The 22,329-nt window shown below is 42.6% G+C and overlaps 1 protein-coding gene across 1 annotated transcript in view; it reads right to left on the reverse strand.

The window, feature by feature from the left end:
• Positions 1 to 5,456: 5,456 nt before the first annotated feature.
• TOP1 (DNA topoisomerase I) overlaps positions 5,457 to 22,329 on the reverse strand; it is a 72,424-nt gene continuing 55,551 nt past the window's right edge. Inside the window, exons 11-21 of the mRNA XM_081916801.1 lie at positions 20,407 to 20,529; positions 19,799 to 19,986; positions 18,372 to 18,516; positions 17,755 to 17,898; positions 16,847 to 17,032; positions 16,041 to 16,109; positions 14,151 to 14,265; positions 12,319 to 12,446; positions 8,933 to 9,027; positions 8,172 to 8,321; positions 5,457 to 7,997 (exon numbers count right to left, since the gene is read on the reverse strand). Of these exons, the coding sequence (XP_081772927.1) occupies positions 7,895 to 7,997; positions 8,172 to 8,321; positions 8,933 to 9,027; positions 12,319 to 12,446; positions 14,151 to 14,265; positions 16,041 to 16,109; positions 16,847 to 17,032; positions 17,755 to 17,898; positions 18,372 to 18,516; positions 19,799 to 19,986; positions 20,407 to 20,529 (1,446 nt within the window). The 3' untranslated portion in view covers positions 5,457 to 7,894. The remainder of the gene's footprint in view (positions 7,998 to 8,171; positions 8,322 to 8,932; positions 9,028 to 12,318; positions 12,447 to 14,150; positions 14,266 to 16,040; positions 16,110 to 16,846; positions 17,033 to 17,754; positions 17,899 to 18,371; positions 18,517 to 19,798; positions 19,987 to 20,406; positions 20,530 to 22,329) is intronic.

Consider the following 22,329-nt stretch of genomic DNA (forward strand, 5'->3'; position numbering starts at 1 on the left):
GTTCAAACTGAGAAACACATCAATCACCATGCTTTTTGGAGTCCACATTCATGCAACGCCTTTATCAGGACCAACCAAAACAGCACAAAGTAGCTAGCAAGCAAGCACCTCAGTTTCCCAGAACTTTTAATCAGGCTGGATGTTAAGCAAAGCAGGAGTTGGGGTGAAGGGAAGGGCCCTACATTGAAGCCACAAAGTTTCCATTTAGTCACAGGCCTCATTTGCTTGTAGGAGGTAGCAGATTTGACTAGACCGGGTGCTATGTAGGTTTCAGGTTACACCTAAAGCTATCTGGGACAAATACACCTAAAATGGTTAATACACTTAAAAAAAAAAAAATGAACCACCAGCACCAACTAGGATCTGTCTCTTTGTTGCTGTCTAGTCGTTTAGTTGTGTCCAACTCACATAGGTTCCTCATTAGGTAAAGAAGTGTAACATGGCAGGTTTTTTTATATTAGCAAAACTGAAGATTAATTTTAGGTGCCATGCTATAGATTTTTTTAAAGCCAAGAACCCAGCTTGGGACCTTCCTTGTGTGAATACGCCTGTCTTGATGTGCAACAGTGCGCAGAAACTAGCTGACTCTACAAAGGTACAAATTCACATTTGTTGTTCCACCCACTTTGCTTCTGGCTCTGCCCAGCACTGGCATGCGGTCCCTAGAAGATTGCTTAGCAAAGACTGTGGCCCTTTGAAAAGTGCTAGGGAACAGCCAGACAGTTAATTCTTCACCCACATCCACCGCTATAGCCAAGTCCTGCAATAACTCTGAAAAACAGGCTCCATGTGCAAGTAACTGTTGCCATATACAGACCAACCCAGTGTGCCCACATAATGGATCCTCCCTGGCATTGATGAATCACGTAGGACTGGTCTCTGCAGTGCATTGCCCCTATTGCAGTGCTGCTGCGGTGTGAAGAACATAAAAGCTCCAGTCTTTTGCTCCCAGTGGCTGAGCAGGTGCCCCATAGGGAGCCCCAAAGAAAGATGGGTGCATGGCTGCCCTCTCCCATTCTTGTTCCCAAGCAAGTGGTATTCAGAGGCATACCACCTCTTGACACTACACCAGTTGTAAGCATTAGCTTTGCTTTTGTTCCCTTTTTATAAAATACAAGAATCAAAAGATATTTATTATCACAATCTCCCTGCTTACCCTTTTCTGGGTTGGTTCACACATGTGCACATCCTGCAATCACAGCTGATGCGCCTGCAGTTCATCACTCAATGCTGCAGTCACTGAATGAACTCGCCTCCACAATTATCTGCTGTCACTCGACCCAAGTTGTTCAGAGGAAGGCTAGAGTTGGTATTTCTCCCACTATGCAAGTGGTCAGGGTTTTGTGCAAGCTTGCTCCTTAGGGTTTTCAAAATGAGTCATGTGCAACCAGGAAGTAGGATGTTAAGATAGGCTAGAGAACCAACTTGATGCAGTAGTTAAAAGAGAGTTGGAACATCTGTAGCATCCCAGATTTTGTTGGGACCACATTCCCATCATCTGTGACCATTGGCCTTGCAGGCTGGGGCTGATGGGAGTTGGAGTCCAACGGCTGGAGGGAAAGAGGTTCCTCATCTCTGGGCTAGAGTGCCAAACTAGGACTGGCCATGGAACTCACTAGAGGACCTCAGGCCAGTCATCATCTCTCAACTTAACCTCCCTCACAGGGTTATTGTGAGGATAAAATGGGGACTGAGGACTATGCATACACAATGCACTCCTCAGAGGAAGGGCAAAAGTAAAATGTATTAGGTACCATCAAGCAGCTTAGAACATGAACATTGTGCTTGGGGAGACACTTCCATCGGTATTAGATGGTGGGAATGGGGAGAATAAAAATGGTTGTGACATCTACATGACTTCTGGCACATTGCTCTGCTGCTCTAAACGTTTTTATGAAATAACTTCCATTTCCACCCACCATCTCCAGTGACGGAAACTGTAGGACACAGCTATTGACCAGATGGATTCTAATCACAAGCATCTCTTTAGGTCCTTCTCCGGAAAGACTCAAAGCCACTCCTGCACTCTTTTCACATCCTCACACCCCTTCCTGGAGACACACAGGGAGTCAGATAGCCTACAATGCCTTTTCTTCTTTTGTATTATTTACAGAGCATTATAAATAGAACTTTTTGTCCTCCCACATAGTTCTGGCATTGTCCAATGAAGTGCTTCTGGCATATTCTGGTCAGCATATCAGAGGTCAAATATTTAAGCATTTTCTTACATTTATAGAACACCTTTCTTCCATTGTGAAACCCAATACTTGCAGTCCAGGAAGTCTGCCTCCCAGCCAGGCATTGACCAGCCTGACCTGCTCAGCTCCAGCAAGGTGGTAGCATCACGCCATCTACAAACCACACCCTGGGACCATATTATCTCCTTGCTACAGGAGAATTTTGGAATGCTTAGCTATTTGACTCCATCAAACTGTTTTATGAATAATCAACTGTGTGCGAACAAAAAAATTATGAAGGTGCAGATACATGATGCCAACTAGAAGCTCCATGAATGTCTGGAGCTCCCATTGTTGGTTACATCAGATGGAATTTCGTGAGCAAATGATCTTCCTGACAGTGTGAACCCAGTACTGCACTGGTACATAGTCTATTTGTTTTGCCAATTTGGAATATTCACTGTACAAATTCAGGCATTTATCTTCTTTAGGTCTTGAACAGTCATTTTATATCCAGCCAATGTTCTCAGGCATATAGGGAGAGCTTTTCAAAGGTGAAGAAACACAGGAAAGCAAAGCATGTATGAAAACACTGTTGATGGAGGAGCCATCTGTATCACACACCCCTCAATCTTATTGCGTACAGCTGAAGCATCAGCCTTTGCCAACATGGTGCCCTCCAAATATTCTGGATTCTCAGCAGGCTGACCAAACAGATACTGGTTGGGAATTGTGGCCCAAAAGAAACCTGAAGGACACTACATTGGTGAAGACTGAGCTACAGTGTTTTCAGGGATATGCTGGATTATTCAAATGAATGGCGGTGAAGGCAGTGATTCAGCCCTCTTGCTGCACTTATCACCACAGGCACTCAAGGGTGCAGCAAGGGCACTGGAAAACCAAGTTCTTTACTCTCCTGTACCTACCATCATGAGGGCATCTGAATAGCTGCGGGTACTGCTGATCTGATCTTGGCTCCAATTTATTGCTCAAGGGCAGGATGACTTCTGAAAGACTGCCTGAGCAGTATATGTATACTTATATTTTTCAAGGCTGCCAGGCCTGCGTACACTTTCTCCATGCTCTCTCTCCCCTACTCCAAATTTAAGCTTAAGTTGGGCAAGAACTGTAGTTCAATGGTAGAGCACATGATTTGCCAACAGAAAGTCCCACGTTCAGTAGCCTGCTAGGGATGGGAAAAAGTGGAATCTTAGACCACTGCTGCTAGTTAGCCCAAAAAGTGGTCTTCAGACCTTTGGTACATCTAGCTCACTGCCACTTCTAGTGACTGGCAGTGCTTTGCCAGGGGAATATTCCTAGTCCTGGAGACGGTGGGGATTGAACAGTAGACTTCCTACATACAAAGCAGATGCTCTATCATGACTTAGCAGCCCTTCACAATGGGTGCAGTATAAGGCTTGTTCCTATGCTCATATTCAATGTAGGGACAGTGAACTCCACGTCAAAGCTGCGTTTGAGTGCTTGGGGCCAAATCCAACCCTGTTGACTCCACTGGATGCCAACTAGTAGTAGTCTAGGCCAGGCTAGGGGCATATTATGGAGTTTTTCTGTATGTTGTAGAAAGTGATTTTTGGTTTGTGGTCAGCTTTGGACAGGGAAATGTGTATGCATGTCAATACTCACCATTCTAATGGCAAACTTTGAGCCTAACTTAAACACAATTATGGAAGCGCTACAAAGCGCACACACGCAAAACCCGATGGATTTTTGTCAAATGTTAAGAGCTTGAGAAAATTTTGTTCGCCACCTGAGTGGGCTCAGAAAACATCGCAAACAATGTCAAATACAACAAACGTATCTAAAAGACTGTTGATCACTCGGACCTTATTTAAATGACTGGATGAGAAGAGATGCACTTCTACACTGCAAAATGATGGGGGGACAACTTCATGGCTTAATTGGATCTGAAGCTAGAGAAGCTGCTGGTTCTTAACTATTTATGGAATAGATTCTCCAAGACTGTTGCTATCTCTCATTTGGCAGCATTGTTTCCACCAAGGGCCAATGCATCACTGTATCGAGAGGCCTTGAAACAGATGGATTTCCTACTTGCCTTAAATGCAGACAAAAGGAGGAGGGAACCCCTGGTGGGAAACACTCTCCCCTGGGATTACAGGCTTGTTCTGAGCTTCCTGTCAATAACTTCAGGCACAGAATAATCTAACGCATCTGATTAAGATGGGATGCGGTTGGAGTCAGTGGGGGAGAACATGTAAAAATAGAAAACGTGTTTATAATAGGCAACATTGTTACAACTTCAGAGACATAAGGCTGTTTTCAGAGAACTTACATATTTGCTGCTCTCACCAACTTTATCACTCAAGTTAAAAAGAGTTGGGAAGGGGGATCTCCCAAAGGAGATTTTTGAAGTTATTATTGTGGGAAAGACACAGCTAGGCAGAAACCTTCACTAAATGCTTCTAATGCAGTGGTTAGATGCAAGCTAACTGGGAAGAAATTCCCCATTAGAAACAGAGAGATGAGCACAGCACCTTGGCTAAAGCTGTTGGAGTGATGGGGAGCTGATGCACTCCAACTCCATCCATCCCTGGACATTCACTATCACTATTGAATTACCCAAATATAAACCATGTCAACTGCTCCGTTCAGTCCAAAGGTCCATTCCAGCAACTTGAGGTTGCTACTTGCACTGTATAAAGGTGCAATTCCACTTGCTAGCCCATTGGGCAATGTGATGAGTAACCACAGTGATAGAATATATTCGTCATGCTGTACCAAGTGAAATCTGGCACAGCAGTGGATAAGTGTGTGAGCTGTGAAGTCACTGGCTGAGTGGCTTGAGGCAAAGCGCTATAGCCCTGTCCGGATGCCTCATAATTACAAAATGATTGAAAGAGACTTGCCCACACTTGCTGAGCTCGCCACCTCTGCTGTGCCCCTTCTATGTGTTGGGAGGAGGAAGGTTTGAGCTATATGCATGTAAATTTCCTATGTGATTTGGAACCCTTGTTGTTTGTAGGAGAGCACCCCAATAAGGCTTAAAATAACGTCTCATCTGCAACATGGAAGTATTGACCTACCTTATCTGAATGTTGTAAAGATTACTGCTAAGGAGAATATACTGAACCCTTTATTAAAAGGCATAAAAGCAAACCAGTTCCAGTGGTCAAGAGGTGGACAGATCTCCTGTCTATATTTTCTCCTTATACCGCCTTCATTTGCCCTAGAGAAGGCTACTCTAGGCCTTTTATGAAATTCTGACTAACAAGCAAAATGATCAAACCGAGCATGCATGCATAAAAACACTTGTATAAAAAATTTATTCTGTTCACAGGGCCAGTATTTTCTTGCTATGTAAATGGAATTTGTAGGAAGGTGAGGCAGGTATACAGAATACATATGAGTCTCCTTACCTTTACCTGTTTACATTACCTATGATTCTGAAACATTCGTTTCAGTATCTGGTTTGAATGTGCAAATAAACCAACCTCAAACGGGGATTTAAAAAGGCCCTAGGGGCTGCTGTCATGCCTGATTCATTTGGAGTGGCAGTGCCAAACAGCAGCAAGGTCAATGGTCCTAGAATGCAGATTAGCACCTGTAATACAGCAAATTGAGTGCTACCCAAGATCTGACAGCTAGATGTGTATGGCTAGTGTTTCCAATTATCCATACCTTTGAATATTGGTGGTTCTGAGGCTCCAATTTCTTGTGGTTTCAAGCATACCCGATTCTTGATGCAGGCCATAAGTGCCAATTTAAGAAAAGTGAACATGTGTCCTGTCTTTTGTACAAAGGCAAAAGATGACATACCAGTCAACTCTGTCAAAGCAGGTTGACTAGCGTTGAGTTCATGTTGGAGAATGCCTTAGCTCTCCAAACTCTTGAAAGCAAGACACATGGAAGACGCAGTATTCTGAGGCTCTCCAAGTCAAGAAAGCAAATGGTCTGATCTCTATAAAAAGTATAGCTACAGTCATCTTGAAGAATACAGCGCTTCCTTCCTAAACAATTGTCCTTGTTTGCTTCTAGAGAAGAGTGCCAAGAACCAGCCATGAAAAAATTGTTCTGGCTGTGGATTGGAGCTAGAGGGAAATCTTCAGAACCAGGCTGCCCCTAGATAACTTGATATATATGTAGGATCCAACATGCAAGGCACTGTACAAAAATACCCAGAGAACTGGCAATCTACTATTTGGCTGCCAATGTCTATGGTGTAGAAGGCCACATGGAATCTTGACTGTGCCTCCGGTCCACAGTTCCTCGGGCATTTCATCCTAGAGCGCCTCCACACCCCACATCCTTCCCCAAAGCATCTCCTGACAGCTATTGGCCTGCAGCCAGCCATTCAGCTCTCTGGGTACAAGAACACACAGATGCTGGCATTGCGTTAAGTTGTAGGAATTTATTTTAAATAACCTACAGTTGATTAAAAGGGGATTCATGATAAAAATAGAAGATACTTGTTGAGGAAAGACTGCGGGAAACTTGTTTTTGCACCACACTAAGCTAACAATGCCTCTAAAACTAATGGATTATAGCAAAAAAGGTTTCACATTAAAATTCTGCTTTAATTTTTTTTAAAGTTTTTGTACACAATTACAAAAGAAAAAAAATAAAAAGACCTAAGATCTTGATTATTTTTCCTTTTTTTTTTTTTGGACCAAAGCTCGCTTCCCTCAAAATTTTATTGACCTGTGAAAGTTCTTTTTACACAATAAAATCTTTCAAGTAAAAGAGAGGAGGGTGGAGTTTTCTTTTTTTAAAAAAAGGAGGGAGAAAAGAAAAACAACCCTGCCAAAAAAAGCAAAACAAAACCCACAAATGTGGATATTCCTGATATATATATATCTATATATATATATTATGTACTCAGAACAAAGTATGATGGGAAAACATTTTGTTACCAATTTATTTGTACTCATAATGCATCAACCCTCCCCAGCCCATTCCTTCCTACCCCTGCAAATCTACATGATCTTTAAGATCAAGAAGAAAAAAAAGCTTAAATATTTTAAAATAATTAAAAGTAGTAAAAATTCACATTAACAAAAAAAGAAAGAAAAAGAAAATAACACTCAACTCAGGAAGGATCTTCCCATCATGCTTTGCTTTGAAGAGATGTTGTATTTTTATTATAGGTTTTCAATACCATGATGGTGGCAAGTAAAAATGAAAACAACTGGGTGTTTCCATGATGACTGTTGTGGCCAGAGCCAGTGTGCTGAGAGGGCTTCAGTTGTGTTAAATTAATTGAAGGAGATGGGACGGGAAATTAAGGGAATCCATTTTCTATTAAAATATAGAAGTTATTGCAAAACCCTAACTGTAAAAACACACCAATATCTCATTGGATTCTGTATACAGTAGCTAATGATTTCCAAGCTCCTCAGTGTAATGGTGAATTTGCCTGGCAGAAGGTTAACAAATTCCCCCATCCACTTGTCCTCCCCCTCCAGAGACAAAAACACAAACCATACAGCTAGAATTTGGGTTTCTGAAACAGGTTTAAATAAGTTGTCCATAGGACAACTGGCTCAGCAACTCTATAATATTTCCAGGCCTATCTTTTCTCAAAGATGTTGGGTATTTCATCAGACACTCGCTTTCCCCTCCCGACACCCCCCTCCCCTCCCCCAAATATAAAGGACAAGTAAGGCTCACAGTTTTATCAATCTCCCTAAAACCAGGCTATTCCCCTTCTCATTCATAAGATTCAGCCCATTAAAATCAGGTTAGAATTCAAAGTCTTCATCTGCCATGTCAATTGCCCAGGCAAATTTCTCCCGTTGGGTTTTGTTATAGATCTTCTCTATAGGTATTCCAAATTTCTTGCACCTGGAGAGAGGGGGAAAGAGAGAGGGAGAGGAATAAAAAGGATGAACAGCAAGCGGCGTGTACAGCCAAACAACTACAAAACCCAGCAGAACCAATGCCTCTTTTCCTTTCAAAGACTGAAGCAAGGCAATTGGATGGAGGCTGCTCTTTCTTCCCCAACAGGCAAGAGCTTACCAGGCAACAGAAATCCTAGGATCCAGATAATTTAGTTTGGAGGTCCCCAAGGCAATCTGCTTGTTTTCCTCCCGGTCTGTAGCTTGGACCTCCAATTTCATCAGCTGTTCTGCAACCCTTTGTACTGCTTTCTTCTTACTTTCTACGGTCCTGTGAGGGGCAAGGAGATAAGACATTTTTTTTCAGGTAGGAACTATAAATGGCTTTTCTTTCTATGGGAATGAAGAACACCTGAACAGACCTGCTAGGCGAGACCAAAGGCTAATCTAGTCCAATATTCTGTTTCCCACAGTGCTCAGCCAGATGCCTCTGAGAAGCCCATAAACAGGCCGTGAACACAACAACCCTCTCCCTCAGTTGCTCCACAGTTACTGGTATTCAGAGGAATGTGGTCTCTGATCCTGAAGAAAGGCTACAGCTATCATGACTAGCAGCCATTGATAGCTTTCTTTCACGACAGGCATGAATTTATTGATTCTCTTTTTAAAGCAGTCTAAAAGTTGGTGGCCATCACTACATACTGTGGTAGCCACCAGGCACTGTGTGATAATTTTTTTTTCCTGACAAGGAAGGGGAGACATGGAAGAGGTATATAAAATTAGGCAGGAGGTAAAGAGTTTTTTTTCTTCCCCTCATATAGTACCATCCCAGTGACAAGGTGAGCCATTTGAACAGAAATCTCATTCTGAGCAAAGTTGGTTTCCCTGAGTGCCATGCAGAAGTGTTTGGATACACGTGAGTGTCACAGCAATGTGACTTACTTTTTAGATTTCTCATCCCTCCGGACCTTGGCATCGGCTTTGGCGCTTTTCAGTTCTCTTTTGGCATCAGCCAGCTGTTCCTTCTTGGCATCAATCTAGGGAAGGCAAAACACAAACAGAAAGCAGGAGATGGAAGGTGTGGAGCTGACAAGCTGCAAACAGCTAGTAGACTTTTGTCTCCATTGGAGTTCTAGATACCAAGGCAGCGTCTCTGTCTAACACACTTCACTGGGTGTCCAACAAGCCTTTTTTTTACCTTGACTAAAGTTTCATAGAAGAGCTGGGCTGGGATTTACATTTTCAGATAGGCATGCAAGGATCAAACTTGCAGAAGTGATTACCAGGACTTTAGATACCAAACTTATGGCACCGCACTTAGAAAGGAACATTGATTCACTTACTGTGAGTGGCATAAGAAGATATCCATTTAGAGGGCTGTCTCTATTGATTTGCCCAAAGCAGGGAAAAGTGACTTGAATAATCTCCTCACCCAAGCTCCTCTGTGCAGTTTGATCCATGACTAAGCTTGAAGCAAAGAGTAGATCAGGCAGCCATCATGGCAGACAATGGTGTGGCAGTAGCTGTCGCCCTGTACCAGCCTAGAAAGCCCATTCATGGTATGTGAGCTATTATTTGTTTCTTAGGTTGCCACGGGAGATAGAGCAACATGGGGAGGCTTGGTGAGATCTAAGTGCAGGTTCTGAAGAAATATAAATGGTCCTCTAAGGTGGAGGCTGAATGTTCTGGAGAATGCTTCTTCTGAAGGAGGCCTTTACAAATGCATACAACTCTAAATTGTAAAGCTGGGTGTGAATAAACGCAGACAACCATGTTGGTACAGCAGCATCAATAATGTCAATGTTAGTGGATTCCTGGATGCCCTAGTAACATTTGATCTGCAGAGGAATGGGCAAATGCTGAGTTTCAAAGCAAAGTGTATGAAAGAAATAGAGTAAACTTGAGCCCAAAGCCAGAGAAGAGAAGGAAATGAGGGGGAAAAGTCGTCTTTGGGCAATGGCAGGGACTAAACTGAAGGAGGCACTAGGGTGAGGATAGCCTATACAAATATTCAAGTCACATGTTACACCTGGGAAAATCCGGAGACACAACTCGTGGGTGGGGAACCTGTGCTCCTTTAGATGCTGATGGACTCCCAGCTCCCATCAACCCCAGCCAGCAATGCCAAAGTTCAGGCGTGATGGGATGGGGGAGCCTAAGTCCAGCAACATCTGGAGGCCCACAGACCTCCCCCCCGGGCCTAGATGGATGCTTCTCAGGCCAACCAGAGAAGACTCAAGGGATAACCCAAGAAATATCTGATGTGTCACAAGTTCAACAGTATGCACTGTCAGACTAGAAGCCCTGGCTGGGGTGCCAAGTTTGCTTCTGTTGGCAGGAGACTCCTCTGAGCAGAGTGCCCCTCAAAAGACCCTGCTGAGTTGCAAGTTTATTAGATGGGGGGGGCCAGGGCTCAGGAAAAGTTTAAGGCAAAGATTTACATGTACAATTGCACAAAATAGAGCTTGCAACCCGTCATATGAATAATGGAATTCAGGAAACAAAGTGTGCAATAGAAATAGTCAATGGGTGACTGGGGAAGAAGTGCATGAAGCCATATAGATGGAACCCTCCAAATAAAATTCTCATCATCCCCACTGCCTATTTAAAGGTTCAGATGCACTGTGCTAGGTAGGTCACGTCAGGAAACTTTCTCAGCCCAAGCAATAATGGGTTTGTTCTAAAGCCATGGGAACCTATGGCTTTACAGATGCTCTTGGATGCTAACTCCCATCAGTTCCAGCCCAGCAACATCTGTAGGGCCACAGGTCCCCCATCTCTGCTCTAAAGGAATGAAAAGCAGAAGCTGTATGATCTGCGGCAAACTAAGTAAGATGATCTGAAGCTGAAGGTTTGCAGCTCCACTCGCCTAAGCTGTGACTGACAGATTGTTCAGCTCAGCTAAGAATAATGGGACAGGTGAGTTGGGGGGTGGGGAGTTGAAGGCAAACAAGTCGTTATCATTCTGTCAAAGCTGTCAGTCCTAACAACTGAAGCAGCCAGGTTAGATATTATGAAAGCCAAAAAGAACACCCCACTGATTAATAAAACAGATTCAGGCTGTAAACCAACCTAACCAAAATGACCTCAGGGTTTTTGTCAGAAATAACCTGAAAAGTAAAAGGGTGGTTTAGTCAAGCAAAATATAATCAAATACTCGATATAGGTAGGATTGCAATTTTGTGGAGGAGGAAGGTGGATAATTTTGTGTTAAATCACACCATTATCCTCAAGCCATGGAAATGGAATAGTTATGTTTTGAACTTGCTTTAAGTTCACAAGATAATGAGAAAGTCGTAGCCTTTATAGAAATATGCACAGAATACTTTAGAAAAATAAGGGCTGAGCCACACAAATAGTTCATCACACGGTAAAATAATTTTTGGATCTGACCACTTCAGACTACAGGTGGGAGAAGAGTTGCACGTTCAAACTTTTCTCCAGGAATGTGGATACAGAAAATGAGCACATCAGAGAAACTACTACGATTGAAACTTTCTGCCTGCCTATTTAATTTTCTAAATGCAAGGAACTTGGAAAAAACATTCATTCAAATGATTTCTCCACCTGTGGGTCTCAAGTGGTACAGTCCAAATACAGCTTTGCCATGTGATTGGCAGTTTGAGCAGACAAGCTGGAAGTCTTCCCTGAGGTCAACTGGTCAAGAAGCTTTCAAATTCAACTATAAAACTTTTCTTCAGCATTGATCTTTATGATGTCTCAGAGAAACCTCAGGAAAGCGCCCAAGCATATGTATCATTAGCTTAGTCTCTTGTTCTTTAAATCAAGTTATTCCTTTCCCCAAGAGTGTCTAATTTTGCTCACACCTTCACCCTTCCTGAACAATCCCCCAAAAACTGTTCCTGGGAGTTGGTGGTCCCTCTCAAGCAGCATGGGAAATGGGCCAGGAGGTTAAGGAGACTGTCCTTATTTGAAAGACATGCTTTCTGGTCATGTAAGGGACTCTCTGGATTTTCCCCAGTGTCCTGTGAGTAAATCAGGATGGGAAAACGCATCATAACATCAGAGAGCTGTCAGGAGCAAAAAAATAATTATGGTACGCTTTGTGACCCCACTAGAGATGCTTTATAGACATTTCTCCTCCAGGACTAAAAGGCAACTTGCCTGATGTGCAATTCAGTCAGAAACAGGAAGGATTTGAAGAATGATTTTCTGTAATAAAATCAAGCAGGTTTGTCTTTCTAAAAATCAGAGAAACAAGCTTCACTAGTGAAGTTAGAGGAGAGCTTGACACAGGTCAGCTAAGTAACAGAGGTAGCCAAACTAAGTCTTGGTTTGGGTTTTAACGAAAGGAAGCAGTCAGTTACCTTGCTCTGTAAATTCATCATGGATTTCTCAAAGGTCTTTGGAGGTGCCCTCTGGTGGTTGCAGAGAATAGCAACAGCTCTATTGGCACGGTTATAAGACAGGATCTTTGCTGGGACATTATCATCCGCTAGAAAAGTTCAAAATGAACAAGTGAAATTTGCATTTCTGTATGGAAAAGTCTAGCTCTTTCTTGGATAATTTCACTTTTTCATGGGGAAGAGAAATTAACAGCTTGGCTCTCAGCCATCTGTACCAAGCTTATAATGGGACTGGGGGCTGTAGCTTAATAGTAAATAACATGTTTTGCATGCAGAAGGTCTGAGGTCCTGCCCCCAGCATCTCTAGTTAAGGATCTCAGGCAACAGAGGGGAGAAATGGAGTTCAGAGGGATGACTGCATACAGAAAGACTTGCTCTTTTAAGGTGAGTCCACAGCTTAGTGGCAGAACATATACTTTGCATGCAAAGGATCTCAAGTTCAATCCAAGGCACCTCTGTTTAACAGAATCAGAGAGCATGTGATTGGAAAGGTTTCTGCCTGAGACCATGGAGTGAGTAATACTGGTGGTAGATGCAAAGCAGATTTCTACATTCCTTATGCAGGCTTGAACACCTTAAAGTGCTAATGATTACAACGTGTACTCTAGTGTATCAGCTCCAGTATTCAGTTTAAACCCCTTGTATTTCAATAGTTATCTATGGTCTCTGATCTAACCGTTATTTGCCTCTTGCATTCCTTCTCTGCAAGCCTGGGCTTGCTGGATTTTAAAAAGGCACACCATCCATTTATATGGACAACACAAACAGAACATCTTTATCAGGCAAAGCCTTGAAGCCCAGGGTCAAACCTGCCTTCATTGTGGACAGAACATTATCTGATTAAGGTGCATATTATAGACATCCACTGTGGTGGGGAGATGGGTTATAATGGTTTTCTCGGGAACTAGGTAAAGTAAAGGGACCCCTGACCATTAGGTCCAGTCGTGGCCGACTCTGGGGTTGCGGCGCTCATTTCGCTTTATTGGCTGAGGGAGCCGGTGTACAGCTTCCAGGTCATGTGGCCAGCATGACTAAGCCGCTTCTGGCGAACCAGAGCAGTGCACAGAAACGCTTTTACCTTCCCGCTGGAGCAGTACCTATTTATCTACTTGCACTTTGACATGCTTTCGAACTGCTAGGTTGGCAGGAGCTGGGACCGAGCAACAGGAGCTCACCCCGTCATGGGGATTCGAACCGCCGACCTTCTGGTTGGCAAGTCCTAGGCTCTGTGGCTTAACCCACAGTGACACCCACTTCCCTTGTCTAAGGGAACCAAATAAATCCTTGAAGGCTGTTAGAGATTTACCCAGTGTCCTGGCTAGCTGACTCTGGCCTGGCTAATTTAGGGCAGCCTTTGTCAACCTGATGCCATCCAAATGTTCTGCACAGCTTCCTATAAGTTGTAGTCCAAAACATTTGGAGGGCACCAGGTTAGCAAAGGCAAGTCACAGACACCGTTCCTATTTGAAATGTTTCAATACACCTTTAAGCACTGGCTGACAAGCTGCCTCTGACCTAATTCAAGGTACTGCTGGGCACATTTCAAATCCGAAATGGACTTGGAAAGGCACAGATTTCAGTTCCTTCCTCTTCAGAAGGTCAGCTAGCCACAACAGCAAATTTGGAACTTTGTTCACTGTGGTTCAAAAATATTTACCTCTGAACAGAACATGGAACTGTGGAGAAGCCCAAGTAATTTCCAGCCATTGGCTCTTAAGCCTGCATTTGGATCGATGTTACAATCAACACAGAAACAGAAAAGTATGAGGTGTGCTAATCCAAAAAGTTCTTACCAGTTGTGAGCTCCTTTAGCTGTTGCTGTAGCGTAATGGAGGCATTATATGTTCGAAATACCTTGGCTGTAAGTCCTTCCATAAGGTCTTGAAGATGCTTATTTAAGATGCTAGTCTAAGGGGAAGAAATAAAGAAGGAGGCTTAAATTAATTCCAGCATTCATCAGTAGAACACCTCAACCTGTGCACCCTCCTTACTCTCGTAATTTGAGGAGATGGGAAGTAGGAGGATGAGCCTATCAGTGGCTGGTAGCCACCATGGATATGTTCTACCTCTGCTGTCCAAGGAAGTATGCCTCTGAATACCAGTTGCTGCGAATCACAAGTGAGAAGGGCTCTGCTGCACTCAGATCCTGCATCTGGGCTTTCCATAGGCATCTGGCAGGTCACTTATGAGCTATATGACAATTCAGCAGAAGGGGCAGATACGCTAACAGATGCAACTGGGGAAAATGGTTGTGGGCATGGCATGGAAGCAGATAATATTACTACTACTACTACTACTACTACTACTACTACTCCAACGAAAAGGTAGAGTCTGCAGTTAGGGAGGCTGGGGGATTTTGTACAAGAAAGACACATTTCCTTTTCATGTGACACAGAAACTCCAACTAAATTCCAAGAGGGACAAACTCATCTATTCAACCTAGTCTTAAACCCTTTCCATATTTTTTTTTTTGGGGGGGGTGGTGGTGGTGAAAGACCACCTCCAGCCTGTGTGTCAAATTAAGCCCACCAGGTGAGCCAATTTGGTCCACATGGCCATCTTTGGCAGGTCACACCTCCTTGCCACTCCCCTGATGACACATGCGTATCAGAAGAGGCAGCTGCCAAGGAACAACTGGGAGTGCACGTTTTTGGCAGCTTACCTTCAGCACTGTTTAAATTTGGCATTGCTGACATTGTTGCACTCAGGAGCTCTGGAATAAAACCAGATCCCTGCTGCTTTCCGAAAGGCATGGATCCACCCAATGCCATATGATGTCAGGCATTTAAAGTGTGGTGAACCTTTTGATTCCACCTCCTAGAGCAATGCATTTCTCCAACTCTTACTTAGGGACTTATGAATGCTTGGTGGGTGGGGAGATCATGGGAAAGTGTTTCTGCCTCCATCTATATGCATTCACTGGAGCAGGAATCCCCAAACTTGGCCCTCCAGCTGTTTTGGGACTACAACTCCCTGACCACTGGTCCTATTAGCTAGGGATGATGGGAGTTGTAGTCCCAAAACAGTTGGAGGGTCGAGTTTGGGGATGCGTGGATTAGAGTGTTCTCTTCAGATGCATGTAGATCAGAGGTATACTCAGTGTTCCCAGAATGAATGCCTGAAAGCGGATTTAGTGAACTGGTAAACTGGGAATAACAATCCTCTGGCCCTCTTTGGACTACAGCCAGCTCCCATCATCTCTGACCATGAGCCATGCTAGCTGGGGCTGATAGGAGTGGAAGCCCAAAATCCCGATGGTAAACAATGGAGCTTGTGTTACACATTTTTATGTGTTTTCAATCTTTACAGGGCACCCTATAACAAAATGTTCTCAGGGCAGCTTATAGGATAAACGAAAGAGGAATGCAATCAATTGTGATGCAGCACTAAAACCAAACCCCAAATTAAAATAGAGAAACAGAAACAAGCCCACAGTACTGTATCACACATCCTTCTCTCAAACTGCTGCTACATGACAGTTTCTACAAGGGAAGATTTCAGTTCCATGAACTCTTCTGTTAAATACAAAACTGCCTGCACCATAAGCAGCCTGTTAAAAATTGCACCCTTCCCCAAGCCAGTGTAAAGGGAACCATAATCACAGCAAGAATTCCAATTAAAAAATCCAGCCAAGGTTATCATTTATGATTAACTCTCAAGTACCAGGTATGGAAGGCACTCACATTAAGTCTATCAAAGAGGTCATCTTCAGGCTGTTTGTTTTCCATGAACAACTGAAGATTCTTAAAAACCTACAAGGCAAACGGATGGGAGAGAAGAAGACCATTACAGCATGAAAAAAAGAAACTGGATGGACATAATTCCAACTTGATGGCGGTATAACGTGCTCCTCACTAATTCACATGTCCATGCTTCCATGTACACAATGCTGAAGGAACACTGGCCTACAGGAAGTGTGTTGGTGGATCCGGCAAACAAGGGATAGGAGTACATAGACCACTATTCATCAGTGGTGTGTGTGTGTGTGAGGGGGAAGAAGCAACAAATATTTTCCTGATTGAAGAGGTATATTAAAGAACTGGGGTGCCTTCCCAATAAGAATAGGCTGAAAGCACTAAGGTAGAGATGATTTTGGGGGGCAGGGAGAGCTACAGAACTTTATAAAAACAATTACCACTATGGAGACATGAAGAAAAAGAAAATTAAAGGAGGATCCATTAACCATGAAATTTAAATGGAACCTCCTTGTTTAGATGCAGTTGGAAAGAGCATGAGACTCTTAATCTCAGGGTTGTGGGTCTTTGGGCAAAACAATTCCTGCATTGCAGGGGGGTGGACTAGATGACCCTTGTGGTCCCATCAAAATCTACATTTCTATGACTCCAAGATGTGAAATATTTATGTCCAGATGGACACTGTACTTACTCAAGGTGAGATCTAAAGACTCACCAGAAGAAAGACAATTCAGTAAGAAGACTTTTCAGACTCCCTTTAATTAAATGTTAAGTGCACAAGAAAAAATCCTTACCCTTTTCTCAACAGGGACTTTGTTGTAGTATCGTATGGAATCCTTTCCAAGGAAGTCAAATTCTACCACGTATTCCTGGCCATCCAACTCTGGATGCAAATTAATATGTTCTACACGGAGGGAGCAGCAGCCCACTGTGTCAGCCGTCTCCCCTTCCTCTTTCTCATTACCAGCTCTCAGAGCAAGCTGCAAATATGAAACAATGAAAAAGAGCAGAGATATGTCACAAATAACACTCAAAACAGGAGGCATTTTTAACCCCATTGGTTACCCAGTGAGAAGCTGCTTCAGGATTCCTCGTGCTAAGAAGCTATCTGTTGAAACTCCAGAGCTGAGATTATACCATTTGTAAATGCAACTGAAAGAATACACTAGGCTTGGTCCCATGTTATTTATTTGCTTAGGTGACTGGGGGCCTGTCTGTGTGCTGTCCACATGCCTTAATGTGCTAACACGGGGCAGTGCTTATAGATATGTTAGTGCCAATTTTACCACTGATGTTGCAGCAAAATTCCATTTATCATTACTTGATTCCAGAATAGATCTGCCCACTTTAGCTGCCACCTCTTAACAGCATTGCAAAAAGTAAATTGTGTGTGCATGTATGTACATATGCAGAGGCGTCCCAAGGAAAGTGGGCAGAATTTTACCCGTACTCATTCAGCTCATAGTTAAGCAATCACAAAAAGCAGTGCATTTGCCAAGGAAAGCTTCCCATCTCTGCTTTAGAAATATTTCTGGATTATTCAGTTCCATTGGCACCTACTTCAAACATCTCTCCAGCACATTTAGTACCGTTGTGCTTAGAAGCTTATCAGTTTCAAACCAATGCTTCAACAAGTCTAGGCTGAGGAGCCCTGCCTAGGCAATAAAAAAAGGAAGGAACTGGAAAAGTGACAGATTCTCACTTTGTCAATGAAGTACAGCGCAACCGCCCTCTGCCGCACTTTCATCTCTTTGGACTTCCAGTCTTCTCGATAATTATTTCGAATCTTATCTACACATTTCTTCAGTCTCCGAGCAGTCTCATATTTCTGCCAGTCCTTCTCACCCTGCAGAGGCAATCACAAGGAACAACATGAGGACCTGCTCCAAAGCATAAAGGCTCCAGTTTGGAGATGGAGCATATTTTAAGAACACTTTCCCAAGATTCCCTCATTGCCACCATACAGACATTATTCGACTTGAACGTTACTGCCTATTTCAGAAGTGCTTAAGGGGTTAAGAAGTTTTAAAGACCCACTAAGCTGGTAGCAGAGTTGCAAAAAAGTTATGAAGTACTCTTTGGGTCTTCCATTTAATGACACATCGATTCCTTAGGAACAGTCAGTAGTTCAGTAGTCCCTGGTTCAATTCCAGCATCTCCAGGAAGGGCTGGGAAAGACTCTCATCTGAAATCCTGGAGAGCTGCTTGCAGTCAGTGTAGATGCTGCCGAACTAGATGGAGCAGTACAGGGCAGATTCCTATGATACAGAGCATTGGGCATGTCAGAAGTAGCTTGCAAGTTTTCAGACAAACTATCACCTTGATTCTAGAACTGGGATTCAACATGATGTACTTAATAGATCCTTGGATGTTCTCTGTCCATGACACCAACCAGGTCACCTTGTTATCATGCCGGACTTCTTTCCATTTATGTCCAGGGGGAGGGGGAGGAACTTTTGAATCTCTGTATAAGGGTGGAGGAAAACAAACAACAAGAACACAACAATGATTTCAAAACTGAAAAGACTACAAGCTGTGAATAACAGAAAAATACAACCAGGAAATAATTTATTCAGTTTAATTCCGATAATCAAAGCTGGAACCATTAATTGAAATGAAAGTCACAATACGAACTGTCTAGATTCGCCAGATATTTATAGGCCTCAAGCCCGGCAATCAGAAAAACCAAGTGTGTAAATGTTTGCATCAATTCTTGTATATATCTGCTTTAAGATTCTTAAAGGTTTTAAAGCAAACAAGGCTTATGCTATTCTTACAAATAAAAACTACTATCTTAAGCTTATTGGCATGTTAAAAACTACTAAGCAATTTAGACACTGTAATGTTTTGAAACAGCCCTGTTGAGGTATGTTAAGAAGTCTTTCCCTCTGCAACCTTTACCCTGCACTCATGTTTCTACAAATCACTTTTGCAGAAATACCAAACTGCCTAAGGAGCTGAAATCTTACCTCACTCCATCAGCTCTCACCATCCAGTCCCACCTTCCCCAAACCTTGCTTACTGAATATAATATTTTGCTCCTTAGGAAGACCAGGCTATCAATATCCTAAGGTCTTCTGAAACTGGGCAAATTGCTCTTTTGGCTTGAACTATAAGCTACCATGTCCTGAACTACAGATCTTTTTCAACAGGTTTGACATGGTAAACATTGAGTAAGAGAGATCCCATGTTATCACAGTATACCAGGGACCAAGTTGTGATGGGGCTATACCCTCCACAACCTATTAAAGTTAAAGAGATACGACGGCGTCTGTATCTCTTTATAAGAGATCTGTATAAGATCAGTGAAGTTACAACAAGAGCTAGGAAACTGGTCTGAAGTGACATAAGGCAAGTGATTTGTTAAAGTTAACCAAGTCTTAGGCTGAACAGCAGAATGCCTGTTTGTCTCAAAGTAAGCTACTTTGAGCTTCACAAAGGAAAAAGGAGGGTGGAAATGCAACCACTACCATCTACTAATATTTAATAATAAATAGATTCAAACATTTGAGTTTTGCCTGTTCACAATACTCTTTTTTTAAAGAAACAAACTAATGATCTGACAGTTGTTTGTGAACTACGGTGAAAAGTTCACAAGTGAAACTTAACGTGGTATGTACTGGACTTCAACTCTTGGGCTGCACTTATGTTAGAGAGGTTATCCGGAGTGAAAAGCCTGAACACAGCTGCTACGCATTATAACCAAAAGTCACTCCTAGCTAGTGTGTGAAATCTTCCATGCTCACTTGCTACAATTGATGATGATGTCTTCTGGCATTATCCGCCTCTTCAGCATGCCCATTTTAGGATGGTTTCCACGCCCTCTGAAGAGACCCGGAGGCTCAATCTTAAAGTTGGCAATTCTTTCCTTATGGTTATCCATAATACAATAGCCATATTCTTTTAATAACCGCTCGTTCTCCTCTTTAATTTTCTAGGGGAAAACAAAACACCCACAAAAAAGAAAAAAATTACAACACACTCCAAACCGCACTATAAATTATTCAGAACCAGAGTTACAGGAAATTCATTAGCTCCATCCAGGTTGTGCTGCAAGAGGCATTTTACAAGTACAGCAAAGCAGTGAAAGAAAGAGGTTGTGATCTTGAGAGTGTTAATAGTCACAGGCCTACTCAACACAGTTTAGAAACAACTTGAAATATCCCCAGCATTTCAACATCCCATCCTTCCACCATGACTAGCCCATCTCAACCACACTTCTCATTTATCTGAAGTCTTATCTCTGGGCCAGCCTTTAATCCCTTCCTTAATTCACCATTTATCACCCATCATATTAGATTGTACCCTTTGTTTGCACCTTGAAACAACAACAACAAATTCTAAATCAAGTTACCTGTTTTTCCTCCTTGGTCATCTGTTTTCTGGCTTCTGACTGGGCTTTGAAATACTGACTCATATGGTTAAAGTCACACTTGCTGAGGCTGGTGATGGTACTCTTTTCTTCATGGGTCATTTCCTGCAAAAAAGAAATCTGAATCTGTAAAAGGCTTAAAAAGGAAACTGCACTCCACCTTGTTTTCAGTAAAGTCAGTTTGGATGCTGCTATCAGAAATAAGATCAGTGAAGTTACAACAAGAGCTATAAACCTATAAAAGGCCAAATGCAGAATGGAAGAACATTGTGGTTTCATCTTTGAGACTTATTAACATCTAATTAAGAAAGAAGGCATCCTTCAGCAAACCATACTCAAGTGCTGAGAGATGAAACCTTATCAACATTCTTCACCAAAGAAGTCTCTGAAGTTAGGGACTGTATGTCAAGTATATTCCTATAATTTCATGTTATTTCCAAGGGAGCTTGAAATCCTGATTTTAAACCCCTTTCGGAATGGGGAGCGCAGAACCGAATGGAGGGAGGGAGACAAGGAAGAATTCCAGATTGCTGTGCAGTCACACACCTGGACTCGGGAAGCTCTTCTTAGCTTTCCTCTAATTATTAAATTTTTCGCCAGGCATTGCCCAGGATGGATTTGATATTCAAGCTTTTTTAAAGAATGCTAAGACTCTCAGGGTGCCAAATATTGCACTTGAACAATGCTCCTGCAGGCATTGTTTTTTACAGAAGTACCCCTGTCTCCTAGGAGTCCAGAGTGAAATATAGGAAGCTCTCTCAGTTTATGTGAACAATGCTGCGAGGTATCTAGGCCGAGAAACGATTTCCTCCAAGCAGCTAAAGGCAGAATATGGTACTTCTCTCCAACCATTTCATCTTCACAACAACAGTGAAAGATGGTTGAAAAACTGGTCTGATGTCATCGAATGATACTACACTAGCTAGTATACATTATTTTGATCATACTTGTTCCATGTTACATAAACAGAAGAGAAGGCAGCCAGCCTGGGTCACCTGTGACAGCCTATTTAATATGCTTCATCACTTGGCAGACTTTTAATAAAAGGTTCCTGGTCCACAGAGTTTAAGTAGAGCGTGCCTGTGAAACACAGACACATTTCACCGTTTCAGATAGTTTGTGGCCATTCTAGGACAGTGCTTCGCACAAAGTAAAAAAATAGTAATAATCAAGCCATTTCAACTTAACCAAAGCATTAAACAGCACTGCTATCACCAGGCAAAAGGAGCTGTCTCTTCTTCGCATGACTGACACCTCTTGTAGTTCCCAACTTTAGGATACAGGTACAACAATGGATATCAGACAAGATGCCTCTAGTCTAAGGCATTATTTAAGCTCCAACTGCTTAAATCATGGCAACCATGAGCATACACAAGCATAATATAATTTTACTTGCAAAATATAGATTTATTTAAAAACCTAATTGCCTACTAGACAACACTGACTACAAACTGGGGGGCACAAAATTTCTTTGAATAAGCAACTTATCTGTGCATTCTAAATACCCCAAAATACAAAAGCTGAATGTAAACCTCACTTAGGAACAAATCAACCCTCCTGCTTAAACACTACAAGGAAATTCTCTATTTGCCAAATGGAGGAGGGTTGACTTCACGTCTCTGGCTTAGATTTCCTCTCGACTCTCCTCTTGCCCCCTTATAGCACAAGTAAGAATCTGCTTTCTTCGCTTATTTCTCTTCTTCTCCTTCCTGTTTTAGGAGTTTCTCTCTTTTCTCAGCCAAACAAAATGTAGCAAATCTGTTCTATTCCTCCCCAGAACATTTCATATTCTCTCTTACTCACTCACTCACTCACTCAAAGTTGCACATGCAGTAATAGTGACTGGCTGTTGGAAAACGACGAAGGCAAACAGAAACAAATTTCCTGCCCTTCCTCAAGCACAGA

This window comes from Podarcis melisellensis (genome assembly GCF_964234715.1).
Source record: "Podarcis melisellensis genome assembly, chromosome: 6".
NCBI lineage: Eukaryota > Metazoa > Chordata > Lepidosauria > Squamata > Lacertidae > Podarcis > Podarcis melisellensis.